Source organism: Lagenorhynchus albirostris, chromosome 5 (assembly GCF_949774975.1).
Source record: "Lagenorhynchus albirostris chromosome 5, mLagAlb1.1, whole genome shotgun sequence".
In the NCBI taxonomy this organism is placed as follows: domain Eukaryota; kingdom Metazoa; phylum Chordata; class Mammalia; order Artiodactyla; family Delphinidae; genus Lagenorhynchus; species Lagenorhynchus albirostris.
Window position 1 is genome coordinate 132726823 of NC_083099.1, and position 25118 is coordinate 132751940.

Genomic DNA, 25118 nt, shown 5'->3' on the forward strand with positions numbered 1-25118 from the left:
AGCATATTTAAAATTAGATCTACTTAAAACACGCGTTCCTCTGGGTCACTTTTCACATGGGTCAGAAAGCCCCCAAGACACTGGATTAACGCCTGCTGTGCACCACCTCCTCTTCCCGCCCCGCCCCTATCTCAGAGCGCTGACGTGGATCGTGCCATAATTGTTTACAGCGGAGTCAGTAGTGAAAGGAACTTGAGGACCGAATCCTGCCTTTGAACTCTGATGCTGTAATGTCAGGGGTTAAGTATGCTTGAAACGCTGGTGCCTTTTATCTGGCTGCTCAACAGGTAGCATTTTGTAAATGCCTCCCCCTTCCTCCCCCCCCCCCCCCCCGCTTCCTCCCCCCTCCCTGCCACGAGATTCCTCATTTTTGGTTTGAGAAGACGCTGGGGATCCTGGAGAAGATCAGAGTGGTCAGGGCAGCTGCACTTGTTTACGAGGGATGAGCAGAGTCAGGGCGCGCACAGAACAAAAGCCTCCAGGAGCAGGGAGCGCTGGTCCATCGCATCCTGCAATCACCGGCATCATTTCAATGGAAAGCAGAGAAGGTGTAAACGTACGAGCAGAGGCAGCAAATGCCCTGGTTCCTACGTTGCTGCTGCTACTAGTATTGTTGCGGCTGCTCCTCCTCCAACACAGCGTTCCCGTCTGGTGTGAGCCCGGGCAGACGCCCCGCCACCTCTCCATCCTTCCTTCCACCCATCCATCTATCCACCCATCCAGGGTCCAGAGGGTCCTACTATGTGCCACGCCCGGGGCTGCACACCGGGCACCTAACCCACAGTCCACCGGGTTCGAGAAAGCCTCCCTCCCTTCCTCCTGCCCAGGGTGGGTGCGGCTGGTAGTGGGGGATTTCTTCGCCGAAAGGTCCAGAAAGCCCGAGCCCCGAATCTAGGCGAGAGGCGCAGCCGGAGGCGGCCCGACTTGGGCGGCCCGGGAGCGCGCGTCTCCGAGGCAGCGCGAGGTCCCCCTGTCCGGCGCTCAGGTGGCTCCGCCGCCCACTCCGCTGCTCCCCTCCCAGGGCCCTCCCCTCTCCGGCGAGGGTCGAGTTTGGCTGTTGCGCGCGGGGAAGGAGGGGCTACGAGGGATTTGAAAGTGTACAGGCTGCAGAGTGGAGCTCGCATCTGTTCCCGCCGCCCGCGCCCGGATTAAATTTCTGCAAATTCAAACTGAATGGGGCTTTCTTCTGCTGCCTTCCAGAGGGCGCCTGCAGCCCGCCGCGCGCTGCTCTCGGGCGGGAGCGGCCGCCCGGCGCGCAGCTAGGAGCCAGCGAGCCGGACACGAGCCCGTGCGGGCCAGCCCGCGGCGGCTAGGGCGGAGGCTGCCGAGGCGCCCGGGCTCCGGGACCAGGCACCCCGGCTCCGGGACCGGGCACCGGACCGCGCCCCCCCCCCCCCCCCCCGCCGCCCGCCCCTCTGCAGCCGGCTTGTTCCCCGCGCACCCGAGCGGGGCGACTGTCACTAGCCGCCCGGACGGGACCCCGGGCAGGGTCTCGGGGTCCCGAAAGGGGCCCGGGCGACCCTCCGAAGAAGAACTTCTTGTGGGCGGGTCCCCGGTACCCTGTGGCCTGGGCGACCGCTATTGTCTGCGCGCGGCGCTCGGCGGCGGCCCGGGGCGCGGGAGCCGCGGGCCGGGCGGGGCCGGGCCCGGGGTGGCGGCGGGAGGAGCCGGAGGAGTCGCGTGGGCCGGACTAGGAGGAGGAGCCGCGCCCGTGGGAGCAGAGCCGGAGCGGCGCGGGCAGCGGGCAAGCGTGATGCCGGCGGCGGCGGGGGACGGGCTCCTGGGCGAGCCGGCGGCGCCCGGGGGCGGCGGCGGCGCCGAGGACGCGGCCAGGCCGGCGGCGGCCTGCGAGGGAAGTTTCCTGCCGGCCTGGGTGAGCGGCGTGCCCCGCGAGCGGCTCCGCGACTTCCAGCACCACAAGCGCGTGGGCAACTACCTCATAGGCAGCAGGAAGCTGGGCGAGGGCTCCTTCGCCAAGGTGCGCGAGGGGCTGCACGTGCTGACCGGAGAGAAGGTGAGCCGCCCGGGGCGCCGGCCCCTGGCCTTCGGGTTGGGGGATCGGGGAGGCAGGGGCGGCGGGGACCCTGCGGAGAGCCCTGCGCTGCGAGTCTGGCTGCGGAGCCCCGGACGGGCGCCTCCCGCTCCGTCGGCTTTTCCTCTCGGGTTGAAAGTGGGGTCGAGCCAGACGCGCGCGCAGACCCTCGCAGCCGGGATACCGGCCTTTCCCGAGGGGCGATCTGGGGTCACTTTCCCCGGGGGGCGACTGGTTTCCCCGCGAAGCCGCCCGCAGCCTTTTTTGCTCCTCGAAGGGCGCCGCCTGGCGGACACCAGCGCGCGGGTGGGGTGGGCTGGGGTCTGGGGGACTCTGATCTCCGGGCCGGTAGGGGCGGCAGATCAGTGGAGAGGCTGGAGCCAGGAATGGAGTGCGTGGGCCCTTACGCTGAGGGTGGGAGAGCCGATTACCAGCCCTTGGGGGAACTTAGAGTCTGATCCGCGCCCTGGGCTCTGGGTAGGAGGTGGGGGAAGGACGAGAGCCCAGGGACGTACCCGCTTGTGGGCTGCGGCAGCTAGGGGAAGTTTTGCGTGCTCACAGGAGGGTTTTCACGCGCCGCCCCTCCCTCCACCCACCCTTCCCACCCCTGCATCCCCATATCACCCCCTCCTTCCCTCCTCACTCCAGCCGCTGGGGTGGGAGCTGCAGTAAGGATCCTGCTCTGGCAGATACAGAACTACACACCGCTCTCCCCAGATTTCAGAGGTTGGGAGACGCCTTCTTATCTTCCTAGAAGAGGGGAAAGCAAAGGAGGAACCCCAGACACCTGCAAGGGTACCCCCTCCAGCCTTGTGAGACGTTAGCAGTGTGTGAACCCTTGCCAGGCAAGCCTCAGCTAGATCGAAGTTGTAACTTAGATCTGTGAGAAGAAACCCATAATATGATGACTTACTTCTGAGGTGAGGCTCCAGCCGGGAGGCTGCCCCAGCCTGGGACTTACCCTAAGCTTGGAACTACTTCAGGCTGGGGTTGCCCCAAGCTCATGATCCTCTGAGACTCAAGGCTCCCCCCAGGCTGGGGCTTGCTCAGCACAGGTGGGGTAGTAGCCCCTTTTTGTGGCCCATTCACCAGGGAGGCATCAGCAGTGTGGGTGGGAGTGGGAAGCTCCAGGCTTCCTACCTGCCCTTCCACCCTCTGCCCTGGGATCCTCTGTCCGGCCTGGAAGTTCCTGGGAGTGCACTGCCGTGTGACCTCTGATTACTGGGCGAGCTGCCCTGCCCGCCAGTCCCAAGCCTCACCTGTCTGTAATCTCCCTCCTCGGTTCCCCAGTGTGTCCTGGAGCCCCTTGCATTTGAGTGCAGGTCTCCATCACCCTTGTCACTTGTCCTTTTCCTACAGCTGCTCTGGGTGGGGTGCCCTTTGTTTTGGGTAAGTGGGGTTAGAGTGAGCAGTTCTAAAAGTGCCTCTTGCTTGAATTTCCATGCAAAAGGGGAGTGTTCAGGATGAACTCACTGAATTGAGTAACTCTTCAAAGGAGAAGAAGAAGAAAAACAAAAACAAAACCAAAAAACTCCAAACCTCATTCTAGTCCAAAGGGAGCGCGGCACCGTTTACTCCTGGGTTCGCAGTGGGCTGGGGAACTTACACATCCCGTCATGGCACGGGGATGCCCGAGGCCCCAGCTAGCTAACTACAGTGCGCTCAATTCTCTGTGCCCGGCACACGGGGGTAGAACTTTATTTTGATTCGAAATGTATAGGATTCAGTCTAGTTGTGTGTGTTTCCTCTTGAAACTTAGCAAAAAGAGACCGGGCGTTATGCTGACAGCAGAATGGGCAACGTTAGAGGCACGCTCGCTTCCCCTGCCCTGCGGCTCAGCTGCTTCGGGCTGCCTTCCCCTTTCCGGTCCGTGCTGTGGGTCCGGCTCCTCTCCGCTGCATTTTTGCTTCTTAACATCAGGCTGTTCGTTTTGGCTGCACTGCCCGCGGATGCACTCAGAGCTCAGTCCCTAGCCCGATGCTTGGGTTCTGAAGCTCTGTGCTGGGCCCAAAGGCTCACTGAAATGTGGGGAATTCCTGCCCGGATGGGGTCCAGTGAGGATTCCCCCTCACCCTTAGGTGCTAACGCCCGTTTATCTCATCCTGTCTTTCTTAAATGATGCATCTCACTTCCTCTCCACAAGGGGAGGAACAATTAATTGGACGTAAAATTATTGTGCTGGACTAATTGATTGGATCTAGTTAAGGAGTGTGGTTCTTAGAGTGGAGAAGGAGGTTGAGAGATTTTTCCGATGTGCCCTACTTCAGCCCTGAGAATCAGTGCTCAGGGAATGCAGGCGTCGTGAGAAATCTGGGTTTTAGTTCACTTAATGGCCAGCTTGAAAGAAACAATGGGTGTCATTCATAGCTTTTTATCTCCCAGATCCAACACCTTAATGCTTAACTAAAAGATTTGGTTTTTGGCAGATCGTAGAGATTAAAATGTGTATGTGTGTGTGTGTGTGTGTGTGTGTGTATGTATACATGATTCTGTCTGGGAAGTATTGCTGAGTTCATGAGTCCCCAGCCCCACTCATGTGCTGGATAATGTCTTACTAAGGCCAAAACAAAGGTGAAGTCAACCTCACACTATTTGCAGCCTCCAGGTCTCTTTACAAGGTGACCTATTAAGAGGGTTTTCACCCAGAGAGGGGTTACTCCTGTGAGCCAAACAAGGGGAGACCTCGAGGTGACAGGACCCAGAGGAAGGGAGGAGACGAAGTGTCCCCAGAGTGGGTGATGTGAGTGTTCCAGAAGGGCCCCTCCCTTCAATAATTCCCCCTTTGCAGAGGTGCATACTTTCTGGAGAAAGCACTCGACTTTTCTCTATTCCTTTTTTTTGGAAAGGACACAGACCACCGCGGGAGGGGAATTAAGTCATGAAGGCTGTCCTAAGAAATAGATGTATCCCCCCCACGCCATCCCCTGAGTGGAAGGATCCAGGGCAGCCCGTCCTGAGGAATCAGTTCATGAAAAATCTGCAAAGGGGGATGGAGAAAGGGAAGAAGGGGAGGTACCCCCACGCCTGCAGTTGCAGTCTCAAACTGTGCACGTTGTGTTGGGTGATTTATGCCAACAGCCAGAGTGTTGCTGGCTTAGGGTGTGTGTGTGTGTGTGTGTGTGTGTGTGTGTGTGTGTTTTGACTTGGCGCACGTTTCCAAAACGCTTTGGGTGCCATCCTACATGGCTCGCTGAGAATTACTGTCTGAGTCCGTCTGACAAACGGAGCCGCTTTTTCCTGACTTTCAATCAGGCTTCAATCCTATCTTATCAAGAGGCTCCTTTTCCCACCACTGCCTGCGGGACAGTATTTTTTTTTTTTTTTGGCCAGCCTCTCTCCGAAGTTGTTTGAAAGTCATTTGAATCTAGTGCCCTTTTACCACTGGAAAAGAAAGGATGGCTTTGGGCAAGACCTAATTTTGTCCTCCTGTAGCTTTGAGTTGCTGCCATCCTCCGTTAACGCGGCTTTGAAAATAAATCATTCACTCGATCATGTGAAACTCTTAACCCGCACGTTCTCAGTCTGTCTTTGACTAAGTTGATGATTAGACAAGGAAAAATGATCACAAAATCAGACTTTGAAAAAAAGGATTCTCAGTGGCTTTGAGACAAAGAGCAAAGTTGCTGTGCAGGAGTATTAAGTGATAACTTTGAAATGTGCAGGAAGAGGTGTGCTTGCGGCCTCGGTATCGGTCTCCAATACCTATGAAATGCACAGTCTCTGGTACTTGATAGGTTATTCATTTTAAAGATGAAAGAATATAGTTGCAGAGGCTTAGAGAGAAGAGCATAGGGGTATCTCAAGTATAGAGCAGGTTCCACAGGTAGGCAAAGCTGCAAAAAGGGAAAAATAGTTGAGGCCACAGTTACTTTTTTGTGTGATTAAGTCTCTCTGAGAGACAAAGTTAGGTACAGAAAATGATTGGTTGAGATGTTTACCTTGTTCTAACCCTTGGTTAAAAAAAAAAAGCCTGTTTATCACTTTCATTGGAGCTATTTTGGGGCTAAAAATAAGGGTTGCCTGCTTAGTAAGTTGCCAATAATTATGCTTCAAGCATGACAGCACCAGATACCTGGAGTGAAGGAGTTACTAAAAATACAATTTACTATGTTTTTTGGATCAGGAAATATGACTAATTTTAGAGGTGGCCTTTTGGCAGATCTGTTTTTAGCAAGTATTTCGGAAACAAACAGGTGCTAAATCCTGTATTTTTTTTTTTTTTAAGTGGTAGAAATTTAGGGGTAATAGCTCTGAGGCTCAAGAAATGCCTAGGGAACTGGAAATTCCTATTAGTCCCCAGCAGGGATTTCTTGGCAAGCGAAAGGCATTGGGGAAAAGCACCTGCTCAGTGTGTTGCTTGTGATAAAGCAGTGCCTATAGTTTCCGAGATTGCATGCTGCAGTTCACAGGCACAATCTTTTTGAACTTCCTGCCCTGCCTCATCTTTTTGAAGTCCTTGTGAATGATGGAAATTGGCACTTTGGGCTCACTTCTCAGTGTTCATTGATACGCAGGTCGCATGGACTTCAAAGGGCGCTTTGAGTCAGCACAACAGTGCTGAATAGTGCCGACGAAGAGGACACAGCCTGACATTTTCTCTGCGGGTGTGGAGTCACCGGCACAGGCTGGGCTCAACGACAGCGGTCCGCTCGCTGGTGGCTGTTCCAGTGCCGCGTGGCAATCATCCATCCCAGGGGTTAACTTTTCCAGGAGGTGTGGGGAGTGGCAGCCGTGTCTGCCCAGAGAGAGGAGCAGACTGGGTGTCCTGTGGGAAGGTGGTTTGGACACCAAGTATCGTTTACCTCGGGATGTACGCCCCATCTCGATTATTCATGGTAACCCAGCGACCTGCTCTCTTGGTTAATTGAAACCCGTAGATAATCCCCAAGCCTTACTTTTAGCAAACTGGTGAAACCTCTTCCTCTGCTCAGCCTGGGCCCTGGCCACTTTCAAGTGCTGACCTGAATTGAATTTCATGCTCTCTGATGAAATGGTGCTGGCTGGTAGGACGACCAGCAGGGAAGGGGTGAACCAGGGGACCTGAATGGTACCCGAGGAGGTAGATACTTCTACAAAGGTAGACAGAGCTGTTGCCTCTCCTGTCTCCTGAACGCCAGCTCAGCGGTATAGTGCCTTGTGGCATGTTCAGGGTCTTCCATGCATTTTCTCATTAGTGGCTAGAAGCAGCCCTGGGCAGGTGAGAACCAACTCGCTGGTGTCCTTACCTTTCTTGACTACGTGGAGGTATGCCCTGAGTAGATTTTTCCTCTGACCTTCTCTTCTCTATTGCTAGGGCTGCCCTGACAAATGACCACGAACTGGGCGGCTTAAAACAACAGAAATGTATTCTCTTAGACTTCTGGAAGCCACAGGTCCAAAATCAAGGTGTTGGCAGAACCTCTGAAAGCTCTAGGGGAGGATCTTTCCACACCTTTTGCAGCTTCTGGTGTTTGCTGACCATCCCTGGCATCCCTTGGCTTGTGGATGCAACACCCCAATCTCTGCCTCTGCCTTCACATGCCCTTCTTTCCCCTGTGTGTCTTCTCTGTCTCCAGATCTCCCTCTCCTTATAAGGAAGGAGGGGAATGTGGTCTTACGGTGTATACTCGGGACCAGCACCTGTGAGGGGAGGAGAGGCGAGGAGAGGGGCAAGGCAGCATGGGGCAGAGGCAGAAGTTGGGCCCCGATGCAGTCCCAGCTGAAGCCCCCCGCCCATGCCATGCTGCACTCTGGAGCTGAGAGGTCCAAGCTGGGGCTCTGCATCTTTATATCTACTGAGGTGTCCAGGTTGGGGCGAGGGGACTGAGCCTTTGTAACTTTGGACCCTGGACCCGTCATTGGGTGAGGGCTGCCCTGGGAAGGGGCGTGGCTTTGGACACTTGCTGAGGGTAGTTCCCGGGGTGAGCTCGCAGCAGAGGTCAGCAGCTGGGGAGGAAGTTCTTAGTCCAGAAAGGGAAGTGGTGCAGCGCGGCCAGGTGTCCACTGCTTACTGGGAGAGACGGGCCAGAGTCCAGGGTCTTGATCTGAGTCCAGGCCGGATCCGTAAACAAAGTGGGCAGCTTCCCGCCCTACCTTGCCCACCTGGTTATGATGCTTCTCCACCTGAAATGAGGGAACAGCCACAGTCTACTTCCTAACAGGGAGCATCCTGGGAATATTCTGGCCTCACGTTTCTTTTCACGTAGGATGCTTAGGGCTCACTGTTGGCTTTGTGGGTACCTTTGGGGTACTTTCATGTGTTCTATGTGTTTTCTCTTGAGGACTTTATGTCCACAGAGTCGGGCTAACTTGTCGACCAGCGTGTCTAATCAGAGACAGTGGGAGAGATCGTCCCTCCCCCATCACTCCTGAGCTGTGGGAAATTGGATTGTTGCCAAACAGAGTCATGATTCGGGACATTCGGGTGACAGGAAGGATTGCTCGGGTGGGAGCCATCTCTTAACACCCTCTTACCACGTCTACCTCCAGCGAACCGGCTCTTCCCTACAGCTATGCAGTTTCTAATTACTGGATTCTTTCTGGTTTTTAATCACGTGTGTGTGTGTGTTTTAAGATTCATTTGGCTGAAGTCTGCAGTAGGAAATACAGACACGTGGTCTTAAATGGAAAGGTTTCAAGAGGGGTTGCAGTGAAAGGTGATTCTGCCTTTACCTGTGTGCCTCAGTGACAGGTTCCTCTCCCCAGAGGCAACCCCACTTCTAGTTTCCTGTGTATCCTTCCAAACATACGCTATCTGCATACAAGTGTACATACATTTGATACTCCGTATGCATGCATTTGTAAAGGTATAGATATAGGGAAATATATTTTTACACTATACATGCTGTTCAGTATCTTGCTTTTTTCACTTAACAATATATCTTGAGCATCCTTCCCCCAAATTACTGCAGAATTGCCTTATTCTTTTTAATTACTGCATAGTATTCATCGTATGGAGGTACCATGTTCACTTAGTCATTCCTTGATAAGTATGCCAATGGACATTACTTAAGGAATTAAGCACAATTAAAGAATGGACATTTAGGTTGTATACAATTTTTTCTTATTCCCCAATAGTGCAGCAGTAAATATCTGTGTCTTTGTGTCATCTTGTAAATGTTTCAGGTATATCTGAGGGATAAATTCCTAGTCTTAGGCGAAAGGGTATGACTCTTTTTTTTTGGGCCACACTGTGCAGCTTGTGGGATCTTAGTTCCCCAACCAGGGATCGAACCTGGGCTCCTGCAGTGAAAGTTCTGAGTCCTAACCACTGGACTACGGGGGAATTCCCAAGGGTATGACTTTTAACTGTTGACGAATATTGCCAAATTGCCTGCCAAAGAGGTTGTCCTAGTTTATACTTCCATCAACCTGGTATGTGAGTTTCTTTCCACATCTTTATCAATATAAGGTACTCTCAAACTTTCTGATCTTTGCCTATCTAGTAGATTAAACATGGTATCTTTTTTATGTGTAGTTTATCATATTTGTAAGTGAATTGAACATATTTCATATGTCCAAAACCAATTTGGATTTCATTTCTGTTAATTGTTCATGTCCATTCTCCATCTTCCCTTGGGTTTTTGGTCTTCTTCTTATTGATTTATAGGCACTTTTTATATTTTAAGGCAACCAGTCCTCTTCCAGTGATATATTTTGAAGCCTCCTCCACCTTGCTTGCTCCCTGCTTATTCTTTGTCTTTGTTTCTTGGTCATCCCCACCATTGCAGAGGTTATTTCCCTGGATTCTGCTAACTAGTGAGAGGCCATAAGGAGCTTTGCGGTTCCATGGACCCCTACAAATTGTATGTGTATAATTAGATTTCTGGGGCAAGGATCCATGACTTCATCAGATTCTACAAGGAATTATTTACCCCCAAAATGTTAAGAGCCACTGCTTCGTTGCCCATCTGTGCCAGCAATGCTGTCTGAATGGAGGTTTGTACGTTGGGATCAGGATTTGGATCACCTTGGCATGTTAGCACCTGTACTAACTGGGCTGAAGTTGCAGGTTACACTCGGGCTAGGCAGGTGATTCTATGACTGTGACCTTGGCTTGGCATGCCTAATTTCTGCCTTCCTGTCCCCCACCATGCCTGGGTCACAGGGAAAGGGCATGATAGAGTGTGGACAGATTTTTGGAAGACGTTGACTCTTGCTAGGACATGTTTGAATCATGTCCCATTATTTCTTCATGGGAAAGGTGATAGATACAGTTGATGGTGGGTGGTTGAGAAGAAAGAGAAAGAGGGAGCATCGAGGGAAATGAAAACCTTTTAAGGAGCAATAGCTGCCTCTTAACTTGGACATAAAATGCACCAAGTGTAAGCACGTGTGTAAAAATATTCCTGGAACCCTTTGGGGCTATTTTGTCCACGCTCGAAGCATTCCGGCGGGTGGTACTGGTGGAGTGAACTGGGCCTGTTTGGAGTCCTGGAGGGCAGCATGGCCTCGCTCTGATGACCCTCTCTATTGCTCCTGTCCCTTGTCACTCTCTGCCCCCTCACCCTGCTTTGTCTTTCCTCAAAGTGCTTCTCACCACCTGTATTAGTTTGCTAGGGCTGCTGTAACAAAGTACCATACACTGGGTGGCATAAACAGCAGAGACTTATTGCCACACAGTTTTGGAGGCCAGAGCCCAAAATCAAGGTGTTGGCAGGGTTGGTTCCTCCTGAGGGTTGTGAGGGCAGGATCTGCTCTAGGCCCCTCTCCTTGGTTTGGGGATAGCTTTCTTCTCTCTGTGTATTTTCACATTGTTTTCCTCTGTGTGTGTCTGTCTCTGTGTCCACATTTCCCCTTTTTATGAACGTATCAGTCGTACTAGGGTCCATCCTAATGACCTCACTTGATGACCTCTGTCAAGATCATTATTGCCGAATAAGGTGAAATTCTGAGGTACTGGGGGTTAGTCTGAATGTTTGTGTCCCCTCAAAGTTCATAGGTTAAAACCTAATCCCCAATGTGACGGTATTAGGAGGTAGGGCCTTTTGGAGGTGATTAGGCCATGTGGACAGAACCCTTATGAATGGGATTCCTGGTCTTAAAAAAGAGACCCTAGAAAGCTCTTTTGCCTGTTCTTCCATGTGAGGCTATAGCAAGAAGATGCTGTCTAGGAACCAGGAAGAGTGATCTCACCAGACGCCACATCTGCCTTGGTCTTGGACTTCCCAGCCTGCAGAACTGTGAGAAATAAATGTCTGTTATTTATAAGCTATTTGGCCTATGGTATTTGTTATAGCAGCCTGAACAGACTAAGAAAGGACTTAAACAGATGAATTGGGGGGGGGCTCCATTCAATTCATACCATCACCTGACCCCATGGTATGTATTTCTGTGTTCATATGTTTATTATTTTTCTCCCCATTAGACCGTAAGCCCCATGAGGAAAGGATCACTGCTTTATGCTTGGTGGCTAGAATAGTATCTGGTACAGAGACGGTGCTCAGTCAATATTTTCTGAATGGATCAAAGAATGCTTTGATCTCCCCAGGCCATGAGGACGGTTGGCCGGAATGGTTTCGTTTTGTTTTTTTGGTTGTGCCACAGAGCTTACGGGATCTTAGTTCCTTGACCAGGGATCGAATCCGGGCTCCATCAGTGAAAGCATGGAGTCCTAACCACTGGGCCACCAGGGAATTCCTTGGCCGGGAACGGTTTGACAGCCCTGTCTGTCTCACTTCCTTGCAGCTCCTGGGTGCGCCTGTGTGAGCAGTGAGGAGATTGGACAGCTTGTTCAGCTGGTGCTCTTTGGGAAAAATCCCAGACCCAGGACAGCTGTGCCTTCTGCAGGGACTTGTTAAGGAAGTCACCTAGGTACCAGAGGGACCAGCCAGAGACAGAAAGATATCCTGCAGTGTCATGGGACTGTTAATGGACCCTCAGCTCTTTCCTGAGAAAACGTACCAACACTGCAGCAGATGGGCGACGTTGCTATTTGCAAACATACATTCCTTTGGATGTTTCCCATGGAGATATATGGAGTTTTGGATTCTGTCTCTTTAACTAAAGATTTTTTTATGAGTTTATCAGTCTCTTAGCCAAATTGCTGCCGAAACATTTAGCAAACCTGCTTGCTTGTCTTGCCTGTTCTCTGAGCCATTTGATTCATTCTCATCCCTTTCCTTGCGTTATCTCTGTCATGGTTTTTTTTTCTGAAGTATAGTTGACTTACAATGTTGTGTTAGTTTCTGCTGTATAGCAAAGTGATTCAGTTTTATATATGTGTGTGTGTGTCTATATATATATATGTATATATATATATATTCCTTTTTTATATTCTTTTCCATTATGGTTTATCATAGGATATGGAATATAGTTCTCTGTGCTGCACAGTGGAACCTTGCTGTTTATCCAGCCTATATATAAAAGCTTACATCTGCTCACCCCAAACTCCCCCAACCTCCTCCCCCTTGGCAACCATCAGTCTGTTCTCTATGTCCATGATTCTGTTTCTGTTTCATAGATAGGTTCATTTGTGTCATACTTGAGATTCTACATATAAGCGATATCATATGGTGTTTGTCTTTCTCTTTCTGACTCACTTCACTTAGTATGATAATCTCTAGTTGCATCCATGTTGCTGCAAAGGGCATGATTTCATTCTTTTTTATGGCTGAGTAGTATTCCATTATACATATGTACCACATCTTCTTTTTCTTTTTCGGCTGTGCTTTGCGGCTTGCAGGATCTTAGTTCCCTGACCAGGGACTGAACCCGGGGCCACAGCAGTGAAAAAGCCAAGTCCTAACCACTGGACTGCCAGGGAGTTCCGTGTACCACATCTTCTTTATCCATTCATGTGTCAGTGGACATTTAGATTGTTTCCCTGTCTTGGCTATTGTGAATAGTGCTGCTATGAACATAGGGGTGCATGTATCTTTTTGAATTATAGTTTTGTCTGGATATATGCCCAGGAGTGGGATTGCTGGATCATATGGTAGCTCTATTTTTAGTTTTCTGAGGAACCTCCATACTGTTCTCCATAGTGGCTGTGTCAATTTACATTCCCACCAGCAGTGTGGGAGGGTTCCCTTTTCTCCACACCCTCTCCAGCAAGTGTTATTTGTGGACTTTTTCATTATGGCCATTCTGACCGGTGTGAGGTGGTGCCTCCGTAGTGTTGATTTGCATTTCTCTAATAACTAGAGATGTTGTATCTCTGTCATTTTAATCTCCTACTGAGTTTCTGTTGTCTTACATCCTGCCCCATGGCTTTTTGGTAAGGGGTCTGGCCATCCTTCTGACTCTGTTCAGATACTCTTTTTTTTTGCGGTACGCGGGCCTCTCACTGCTGTGGCCCCTCCCGTTGCGGAGCACAGGCTCCGGACGCGCAGGCTCAGCGGCCATGGCTCACGGGCCCAGCCGCCCCGCGGCATGCGGGATCTTCCCGGACCGGGGCACGAACCCGCGTCCCCTGCATCGGCAGGCGGACTCTCAACCACTGCGCCACCAGGGAAGTCCTGTTCACATACTCTTGTTCCACGAATCTCTTCTCTTGGTCACGACTTGCTCTTCGCCAGAGCTCTGTGCACAGGAAGGGTGAACAGCGGTGAGGGGCGCTCCCTGGTCATGGTGCTGGCGGACAAAGCAAGCGGAAAGTGCAGCAGCTACCCACGAGGAGGCTTGCTCTCTCTGTTTCAGACGATGGGATGAAGTTCTGAATCCCAATGATTCTCTTGTCTACCTGGAGCAGAGCAGGGTGTTCGTGACCTTCTGAATCACCAGAAACCTACAGGAGAGGATTGCGTGCTTGCTCTTTGCTTTGACCACGAGGATGTAATACTGATAACAATAGTAATAATTAACATTTATGGATCGCATAGCATCTGCTAGGCCATGTCCTAGATGCTTTGCTGCAGAATAGGATTTATTCCTTACAGTGGCTTTTGTAGTAGGCAGTGTTGTCCCAGTTTTGTAGCTTAGGTTGACCAGCCATCCGGGGTGCCCAAGAGTCTCTAAAGTCCTGCATTTGGGGAAACTCCTAAGATAACAGCAAAACCAGAGGAACCCAAGAAGACATCTCATCAGTATTTGGAATCCTACTGAGGGTTTTCAAATGAAAGTATTAAAGAGCAGTTAATCAGGTCATGAATAAGTGATGAACGTACCAAACCCCAAAGCCCAAAGCCCTGGGCGTAACTGAGATGCTTGTTGTGGACGAAGACCTCCACTCGTGGTCCTGGGTGGTGAGGGGGGCTTTTCCCACCCCTGGGCTCCAATATGTTAGGTTCACCGTGCACTCCAAGTCTCCAGTGTGGGCAGAGGTCCTGGTCTGCCATCTTTTACAAGTTCACAATGAGATGAAGAGATTGAGCCTGCTGTGTGTGTGTGTGTGTGTGTGTGTGTGTGTATGTGTGTGTGTGTATTATTAAATAAAAATCATAATACCGAGCTAAATATAAACACACATAACTTTTCAAAGATTTTTTTGATGTGAACCATTTTGAAAGTCTTTATTGAATTTGTTACAATATTGCTTCTGTTTTATATTTTGTTTTCTTGGCCATGAGGCATGTGGGATCTTAGCTCCCCAACCAGGGATCGAGCCCACACCCCCTGCATTGGAAGGTGAAGTCTTAACCACTGGACCACCAAGGAAGTCCCCACACATAATTTTTTGGTAGCAGATTTTCTTTTTTTTTTTAATGACAAGGTATTTCACTCTTTAATTAATTAATTTATTTTTGCTGTGTTGGGTCTTCGTTGCTGTGCGAGGGCTTTCTCTAGTTGCGGCGACCGGGGTCCACTCTTCATCGCGGTGCGCGGGCCTCTCACTGTCGCGGCCTCTCGTTGCGGAGCACGGGCTCCAGACGCGCAGGCTCAGTAGTTGTGGCTCATGTGCCCAGTTGCTCCGCTGCACATGGGATCTTCCCAGGGCTCGAACCCGTGTCCCCTGCACTGGCAGGCAGATTCCCAACCGCTGCGCCACCAGGGAAGACCCGCTAGCAGATTTTCTTAATGAAGGAAGTGATGGGTACTAGGAGTTACCTTGAGCAGCTCTGATTAGCGTTCAGTCTTAGTTTTAATACCTTTCTTTTGCGCTGGAGGGAGAAAAATCTGTATGAGGGGAGAGAGGATTTTGAATAAAGGTAAGCTGCAAATGCACGTCTTATGTAGCTCACTGAACAGTCCCTGAGAGTCTCCTTGTTAGACCACCCTCCTTCAAGAATGAACAGATTATTTATTAAAAAACAATGCAGAACACCCAGTACCTTTGCCTAGTTTATTTATGCAGACGGTTGGAGCTAGACTAGCTTTTCTAAGCCTTTGCTCTGTCCCCATTTGGGCTAAGAAGGGACGCTGGAGCCAAACAGAAGGAAGTGCCCAAGTGAAAATGAAGCTGCAAGGAAAGTGACTGTAAAGTCTGGGATCAGAATATTCTAGCATGTTACCTGAGCCCTACTTTAGTGAAACCAAATGGATAGAGATAAGTGTTATCACTTACGTAATCTGGTCTTTCGGTGGAATTACTGCTTTGATGTAGAAGTCGAGGTTTTTAACTGTATTCTTTATTCCAGGTTAAAAATTTAATTAGAGAAACTAGTTGATGACTCAGTTCTCAGTTGAACATTTACATTTATAATACTAATAAAAAAACTTGTTTTGAAAACACTTCTTCAGGTTTGTAAAGTGTCAGTTCCACGGGATGACACTTTTTTTTTTTTTTTTTTTTTTTTTTTTGCGGTACGCGGGCCTCTCACTGTTGTGGCCTCTCCCGTTGCGGAGCACAGGCTCTGCACGCACAGGCTCAGCGGCCATGGCTCACGGGTCCAGCCGCTCCGCGGCATGTGGGATCTTCCCGGACCAGGGCACGAACCCATGTCCCCTGCATCGGCAGGCGGACTCTCAACCACTGCGCCACCAGGGAAGCCCCGGGATGACATTTTATTCTATTAAAAACTAACATTTGTGAGCAGTGGCTGTAATTTCAAGCCCAATTTGACATAATGAAACTTGAATTTCCCTCTGGAGGGAGGGTGCTTTATGGCTATGGTACTCCCACCCAATTCAGTACCCTGAGATGCTTCTTCCTAGATCAAAAATGAGCTTTTTGTCGTAGAAGCCATTAAATTAAAGCACCTGAGAGCACATAGAGTAACAAATGGTTTCTTTCCAATAATCAGACTTGGAATAATGTGCTACAGATTTCAGCAGGGCATATTTTTTTAAAATATATATGTAAATCATCCAGTATAAATCCATGTTTTTCCTATGATCAGCTATAAATATTTTTAAAATAAATTTTTAAAGTATTTTGGACCAAGTACTTCGTGTTTTAGAATTTTTCCAGCTAGTCTAGTCACTGGCACATTCTAGAATATTTGTGGGTTTTAATTTATCAAAATAAATCCTGGGCTAATATTTGTTAATTGCCATGTATTTTGTTCTTGCATAGCCCCTTACATATACATTTTTCATTATTTTCTTTAACATCTTTATTGGAGTATAATTGCTTTACAATGGTGTGTTACTTTCTGCTTTATAACAAAGTGAATCAGTTATACATATACATATGTTCCCATATCTCTTCCCTCTTGCGCCTCCCTCCCTCCCATCCTCCCTATCCCACCCCTCTAGGTGGTCACAGAGCACCTAGCTGATCTCCCTGTGCTATGCGGCTGCTTCCCACTAGCTATCTATTTTACGTTTGGTAGTGTATATATGTCCTTGCCACTCTCTCACTTCGTCCCCACTTACCCTTCCCCCTCCCCGTGTCCTCAAGTCCATTCTCTACGTCTGCATCTTTATTCCTATCCTGCCCCTAGGTTCTTCATAACCTTTTTTTTTTTTTTAGATTCCATATATATGTGTTAGCATACGGTATTTGTTTTTCTCTTTCTGACTTACTTCACTCTGTATGACAGACTCTAGGTCCATCCACCTCACTACAAATAACTCAATTTCATTTCTTTTTATGGCTGAAAAATATTCCATTGTATATATGTGCCACGTCTTCTTTATCCATTCATCTGTCGATAGACACTTAGGTTGCTTCCATGTCCTGGCTATTGTAAATAGAGCTGCAAAGAACATTGTGGTACATGACTCTTTTTGAGTTATGGTTTTCTCAGGGAATATGCCCAGTAGTGGGATTGCTGGGTCGTATGGTAGTTCTATTTGTACTTTTTTAAGGAACCTCCATACTGTTCTCTATAGTGGCTGTATCAATTTACATTCCCACCAACAGTGCAAGAGTGTTCCCTTTTCTCCACACCTTCTCCAGCATTTATTGTTTGTAGATTTTTTGATGATGGCCATTATGACCGGTGTGGAATGATATCTCATTGTAGTTTTGATTTGCATTTCTCTACTGATTAGTGATGTTGAGCATTCTTTCATGTGTTTCTTGGCAATCTGTATATATTCTTTGGAGAAATGTGTATTTAGTTCTTCTGCCCATTTTTGGATTGGGTTGTTTGTTTTTTTGTTATTGAGCTGCATGAGCTGCTTGTAAATTTTGGAGATTAATCCTTTGTCAGTTGCTTCATTTGCAAATATTTTCTCCCATTCTGAGGGTTGTCTTTTGGTCTTGTTTATGGTTTCCTTTGCTGTGCAAAAGCTTTGAAGTTTCATTAGGTCCCATTTGTTTATTTTTGTTTTTATTTCCATTTCTCTAGGAGGTGGGTCAAAATGGATCTTGCTGTGATTTATGTCATAGAGTGTTCTGCCTATGTTTTCCTCTAAGAGTTTGATAGTGTCTGGCCTTACATTTAGGTCTTTAAACCATTTTGAGCTTATTTTTGTGTATGGTGTTAGGGAGTGTTCTAATCTCATACTTTTACATGTACCTGTCCAGTTTTCCCAGCACCACTTATTGAAGAGGCTGTCTTTTCTCCACTGTATATTCTTGCCTCCTTTATCAAAGATAAGGTGACCATATGTGCGTGGGTTTATCTCTGGGCTCTCTATCCTGCTCCATTGATCTATATTTCTGTTTTTGTGCCAGTACCATACTGTCTTGATTACTGTAGCTTTGTAGCATATTCTGAAGTCAGGGAGCCTGATTCCTCCAGCTCCATTTTTTGTTCTCAAGATTGCTTTGGCTATTCGGTGTCTTTTGTGTTTCCATACAAATTGTGAAATTTTTTTTCCACTTCTGTGAAAAATGCCAGTGGTAGTTTGATAGGGATTGCATTGAATCTGTAGATTGCTTTGGGTAGTATAGTCATTTTCACAGTGTTGAGTCTTCCAATCCAGGGACATGGTATATCTCTCCATCTATTTGTATCATCTTTAATTTCTTTCATCAGTGTCTTATAATTTTCTGCATACAGGTCTTTTGTCTCCTTAGGTAGGTTTATTCCTAGATATTTTATTCTTTTTGTTGCAATGGTAAACGGGAGTGTTTTTTTAATTTCACTTTCAGATTTTTCGTCACTAGTGTATAAGAATGCCAGAGATTTCTGTGCATTAATTTTGTATCCTGCTACTTTACCAAATTCATTGATTAGCTCTAGTAGTTTTCTGGTAGCATCTTTAGGATTCTCTATGTATAGTATCATGTCATCTGCAAACAGTGACAGCTTTACTTCTTCTTTTCGGATTTGGATTCCTTTTATTTCTTTTTCTTCTCTGATTGCTGTGGCTAAAACTTCCAAAACTATGTTGAGTAAGAGTGGTGAGAGTGGGCAACCTTGTCTTGTTCCTGATCTTAGTGGGAATGGTTTCAGTTTTTCACCATTGAGGACGATGTTGGCTGTGGGTTTGTCATATATGGCCTTTATTATGTTGAGGAAAGTTCCCTCTATGCCTACTTTCTGCAGGGTTTTTATCATAAATGGGTGTTGAATTTTGTCGAAAGCTTTCTCTGCATCTATTGAGATGATCATATGGTTTTTCGCCTTCAATTTGTTAATATGGTGTATCACGTTGATTGATTTGCGTATATTGAAGAATCCTTGCATTCCTGGAATAAACCCCACTTGATCATGGTGTATGATCCTTTTAATGTGCTGTTGGATTCTGTTCTCTAGCATTTTGTTGAGGATTTTTGCATCTATGTTCATCAGTGATATTGGCCTGTAGTTATCTTTCTTTGTGACATCTTTGTCTGGTTTTGGTATCAGGGTGATGGTGGCCTTGTAGAATGAGTTTGGGAGTGTTCCTCCCTCTGCTATATTTTGGAAGAGTTTGAGAAGGATAGGTGTTAGCTCTTCTCTAAATGTCTGATAGAATTTGCCTGTGAAGCCATCTGGTCCTGGGCTTTTGTTTGTTGGAAGATTTGTTTTTTGTAAATTAATTAATTAATTAATTTATGGCTGTGTTGGGTCTTCGTTTCTGTGTGAGGGCTTTCTCTAGTTGTGGCACGCGGGGGTCACTCTTCATTGCGGTGCGCGGGCCTCTCACTATCACTGCCTCTCTCGTGGCGGAGCACAGGCTCCAGACGCGCAGGCTCAGTAATTGTGGTTGACGGGCCCAGTTGTCCGCGGCATGTGGGATCTTCCCAGACCAGGGCTCGAACCCGTGTCCCATGCATTGGCAGGCAGATTCTCAACCACTGCGCCACCAGGGAAGCCCTGTTGGAAGATTTTTAATCACAGTTTCAATTTCAGGGCTTGTGATTGGTCTGTTCATATTTTCTATTTCTTCCTGGTTCAGTCTCAGAAGGTGGTGCATTTCTAAGAATTTGTCCATTTCTTCCAGGTTGTCCATTTTATTGGCATAGAGTTGCTTGTAGTAACCTCTCATGATCCTTTGTATTTCTGCAGTGTCAGTTGTTACTTCTCCTTTCTCATTTCTAAATCTATTGATTTGAGTCTTCTCCCTTGAGTCTGGCTAATGGTTTATCAATTTTGTTTATCTTCTCAAAGAATCAGCTTTTAGTTTTATTGACCTTTGCTATTGTTTCCTTCATTTCTTTTTCATTTATTTCTGATCTGATCTTTATGATTTCTTTCCTTCTGCTAACTTTGGGGATTTTTTGTTCTTCTTTCTCTAATTGCTTTAGGTGCAAGGTTAGGTTGTTTATTTGAGATGCTTCCTGTTTTTTAAGGTAGGATTGTATTGCTATAAACTTCTCTCTTAGAACTGCTTTTGCTGCATCCCATAGGTTTTGGGTCGTCGTGTCTCCATTGTCATTTATTTCTAGGTTTTTTTTTGATTTCCTCTTTGATTTCTTCAGTGATCACTTCGTTATTAAGTAGTGTATTGTTTAGCCTCCATGTGTTTGTATTTTTTACAGATCTTTTCCTGTAATTGGTATCTAGTCTCATAGCGTTGTGGTCAGAAAAGATACTTGCTGCGATTTCAATTTTCTTAAATTTACCAAGTCTAGATTTGTGACCCAAGATATGATCTATCCTGGAGAATGTTCCATGAGCACTTGAGAAAAATGTGTACTCTTTTGTTTTTGGATGGAATGTCCTATAAATATCAATTAAGTCCATCTTGTTTAATGTATCATTTAAAGCTTGTGTTTCCTTACTTATTTTCATTTTGGATGATCTGTCCATTGGTGAAAGTGGGGTGTTAAAGACCCCTACTATGATTGTGTTACTGTCAATTTCCCCTTTTATGGCTGTTAGTATTTGCCTTATGTATTGAGGTGCTCCTATGTTGGGTGCATAAATATTTACAATTGTTATATCTTCTACTTGGATCGATCCCTTGATCATTATGTAGTGTCCTTCTTTGTCTCTTTTAATAGTCTTTATTTTAAAGTCTATTTTCTCTGATATGAGAATTGCTACTCCAGCTTTCTTCTGATTTCCGTTTGCATGGGATATCTTTTTCCATCCCCTCACTTTCAGTCTGTATGTGTCCCTAGGTCTGAAGTGGGTCTCTTGTAGACAGCGTATATACAGGTCTTGTTTTTGTATCCATTCACCCAGTCTGTGTCTTTTGGTTGCAGCATTTAATCCATTTACATTTAAGGTAATTATCGAAACGTATGTTCCTATTCCCATTTTCTTAATTGTTTTGGGTTTGTTATTGTAGGTCTTTTCCTTCTCTTGTGTTTCCTGCCTAGAGAAGTTGCTTTAGCATTTGTTGTAAAGCTGGTTTAGTGGTGCTGAACTCTCTCAGCTTTTGTTTGTCTGTAAAGGTTTTATTTTCTCCATCATATCTGAATGAGATCCTTGCTGGGTAGAGTAATCTTGGTTGTAGGTTTTTCTCCTTCATCACTTTAAATATGTCCTGCCAATCCCTTCTGGCTTGCAGAGTTTCTGCTGAAAGATCAGCTGTTAACTTTATGGGGATTCCCTTGTATGTTATTTGTTGTTTTTCCCTTGCTGCTTTTAATATGTTTTCTTTGTATTTAATTTTTGACAGTTTGATTAATATGTGTCTTGGCGTGTTTCTCCTTGGATTTATCCTGTATGGGACTCTCTGCGCCTCCTGGACTTGATTAACTATTTCCTTTCGCATATTAGGGAAGGTTTCAACTATAATCTCTTCAAATATTTTCTCAGCCCCTTTCTTTTTCTCTTCCTCTTCTCGGACCCCTATAATTCAAATGTTGGTGTGTTTAATGTTGTCCCAGAGGTCTCTGAGACTGTCCTCAGTTCTTTTCATTCTTTTTTCTTTATTCTGCTCCGCAGTAGCTATTTCCACTATTTTATCTTTCAGGTCACTTCTCCGTTCTTCTGCCTCAGTTATTCTGCTATTGATCCCATCTAGAGTATTTTTAATTAAATTTATTGTGTTGTTCATTGTTGCTTGTTTCCTCTTTAGTTCTTCTAGGTCCTTGTTAAATGTTTCTGGCATTTTCTCTATTCTATTTCCAAGATTTTGGATCATATTTACTATCATTATTCTGAATTCTTTTTCAGGTAGACTATCTATTTCCTCTTCATTTGTTAGGTCTGGTGGGTTTTTACCTTGCTCTTTCATCTGCTGTGTGCTTTTCTGTCGTCTCATTTTGCTTATTTTACTGTGTTTGGGGTCTCCTTTTTGCAGGCTGCAGGGTCGCAGTTCCCGTTGTTTTTGGTGTCTGTCCCCAGTGGCTAAGGTTGGTTCAGTGGGTTGTGTAGGCTTCCTGGTGGAGGGGACTAGTGCCTGTGTTCTGGTAGATGAGCCTGGATCTTGTCTTTCTGGTGGGCAGGTCCATGTCTGGTGGTGTCTTTTGGGGTGGCTGTGGCCTTATTATGATTTTAGGCAGCCTCTCTGCTAATGGGTGGGGTTGTGTTCCTGTCTTGCTAGTTGTTTGGCATAGGGTGTCCAGCACTGTAGCTTGCTGGTCGTTGAGTGAAGCTGGGTCTTGGTGTTGAGATGGAGATCTCTGGGAGATTTTCACCGTTTGATATTACATGGAACTGGAGGTCCCTTGTGGACCAGTGTCCTGAACTTGGCCCTCCCACCTCAGTGGCACAGCCCTGACTCCTGGCTGGAGCACCAAGAGCCTGTCCTCCACACGGCTCAGAATAAAAGGAAGAAAAAGTAGAAAGAAAGAAAAAGGAAAAAATAAAATAAAGTAAGATAAAATAAAATAAGTTATTAAAATAAAAAATAATTATTAAGAAAAAAATTGTAAAAAGTAAAACAAAAACAAACAAACAAAAAAACGGATGGACAGAACCCTAGGACAAATGGTGAAAGCAAAGCTATACAGACAAAATCTCACACAGAAGCATACACGTACACACTCACAAAAAGAGGAAAAGGGGAAAAAATAATCTACCTTGCTCCCAAAGTCCACCTCATCAATTTGGGATGATTCGTTGTCTATTCAGGTATTCCAGAGATGCAGGGTACATGAAGTTGATTGTGGAGCTTTAATCAGCTGCCCCTGAGGCTGCTGGGAGAGATTTCCCTTTCTCTTCTTTGTTCGCACAGCTCCCAGTGTTCAGCTTTGGATTTGGCCTCGCCTCTGCTTGTAGGTCGCTGGAGGGAGTCTGTTCTTCGCTCAGACAGGACGGGGTTAAAGGAGCCGCTGATTCGGGGGCTCTGGCTCACTCAGGCCGGGGGGAGGGAGGGGCACTGATGCGGGGCGAACCTGCGGCGGCAGAGGCCGGCGTGATGTTGCACCAGCCTGAGGTGCGCCATGCGTTTCTCCCGGGGAAGTTGTCCCTGGATCCCAGGACCCTGGCATTGGCGGGTTGCACAGGCTCCCCAGAAGTGGGGTGTGGACAGTGACCTGTGCTCGCACACAGGCTTCTTGGTGGCGGCAGCAGCAGCCTTAGCGTCTCATGCCCGTCTCTGGGGTCTGCGCTGTTAGCTGCGGCTCATGCCCGTCTCTGGAGCTCCTTTAAGCGGCGCTCTGAATCCCCTCTCTTTGCGCACCAGGAAACAGAGAAGGAAGAAAAAGTCTCTTGCCTCTTCAGCAGGTCCAGACTTTTCCCAGACTCCCTCCCGGCCAGCCGTGGTGCACTAACCCCTTCAGGCTGTGTTCACGCCGCCAACCCCAGTCCTCTCCCTGCGCTCCCACCGAAGAGGAGCCTCAGCTCGCAGCCCCGCCCGCCCCGGGGGGTGAGCACACAAGCCTCTCGGGCTGGTGAGTGCCGGTCGGCCCCGATCCTCCGTGCGGGAATCTCTCCGCTTTGCCCTCCGCACACCTGTGGCTGCGCTCTCCTCCGCGGCGCCGAAGCTCCCCCCGCCCCGGCCACCCGCAGTCTCCGCAGTCTCCGCCCGTGAAGGGCCTTCCTAGTGTGTGGAAACCTTTTCTCCTTTACAGCTCCCTCCCACTGCTGCATGTCTCGTCCCTATTCTTATGTCTCTGTTTTTTCTTTTTTCTTTTGTCCTACCCAGGTACGTGGGGAGTTTCTTGCCTTTTGGGAGGTCTGAGGTCTTCTGCCAGCGTTCAGTGGGGGTTCTATAGGAGTTGTTCCACGTGTAGATGTATTTCTGATGTATCTGTGGGGTGGAAGGTGATCTCCGCGTCCTACTCTTCCGCCACCTTCTCCTGTCTCCTATTTTCATTATTTTTTTATTTTTATTTTTTTTGTGGTACGCGGGCCTCTCACTGTTGTGGCCTCTCCCGTTGCGGAGCACAGGCTCCGGACGCGCAGGCTCAGTGGCCATGGCTCACGGGCTTAGCCGCTCCACTGCACGTGGGATCTTCCTGAACTGGGGCACGAACCCGTGTCCCCTGCGTTGGCAGGCAGACTCTCAACCACTGCGCCACCAGGGAAGCCCTATTTTCATTATTAACGCTACCACACTTGACATGTTTCATTATATACTCCCCTTCTGTTTTAGATACCTTAAAAAAAATTATCCTTTTTTAATCTGATTAATGAAACGTAATTTTCCCCACTCGTTCCTTGTGGAAAATAAACACAAACACGAAGAAGAAATTAAAAATCACCTGTAATTATACAACCCAGCAACAATCAGTGGGTTTAGGTGTTTGGGCTGGTTACCTGTGATCCAGATATATATATATATATATATATATATATATATATATATATACACACACACACATACATATGTGAGTATGTATATACTTTTAAAAAGCATATTTTGATAATTAGTAGAGTTTATCGTAATTTGTGTACTTGATTGAAAATGTGTTTCCTCTTATTAACAACTGGTAATGATTTTCCCCATTTTTCTTCTGTTTGTCTTGTTGATTTCCACAAACTCTTTACATATTAAGGATATTAGCTTTTTCATATGTTATGTTGCAGATATTTTCTCCCAATTGATATTTGGATTTGATTCATTTTATGGCTCCTTTTTTGGGGAGGGGGTACATAAGATTTTATATTTTGTATAGTTAAACCAATTAGTCTTTTTCCTTTAGTTTTCTCTTATTTTTTATGCTTAAGTAAACTAGAGAATTTGTTGTTGATTTTGCTTTATAAATTATCAGTGAGTCTTGCCAGTGTTTCATTGTCATCTGCAGAAAAATCTTTGTGGTGAGTAGGGATTTTTGACTGAATTTTCTAGCCTGTTGCATGATTTAACTTAATGGGGTCATGTACTAAAGCACAGGCTTAGGAGCTGAAAGCCTTGGGTTCCTATGTCCTTTCTGCTGCTACCTAGTATCTGTGTGATCTTGTGCAAGGTATTTAAATCCTCTAAACTTCAGTTTTTGTATTTGTAAAATAATGATAATATCTCACGGGAATTCAATAGAAAATTGATTAAATATATATGTGTGTGTATAAAATACACATGTATGTAATATATATATATATATATACATGTGTATTTGATGTGGATG

General features: G+C 47.0%; 1 protein-coding gene across 1 annotated transcript in view; it reads left to right on the plus strand.

The window, feature by feature from the left end:
* The first annotated feature begins 1753 nt into the window (after window positions 1-1753).
* The window catches only part of HUNK (hormonally up-regulated Neu-associated kinase), a 112840-nt gene continuing 89475 nt past the window's right edge, over window positions 1754-25118 (plus strand). The window contains exon 1 of the mRNA XM_060149432.1: window positions 1754-2014. Coding sequence (XP_060005415.1) covers window positions 1754-2014 — 261 coding nt within the window. The remainder of the gene's footprint in view (window positions 2015-25118) is intronic.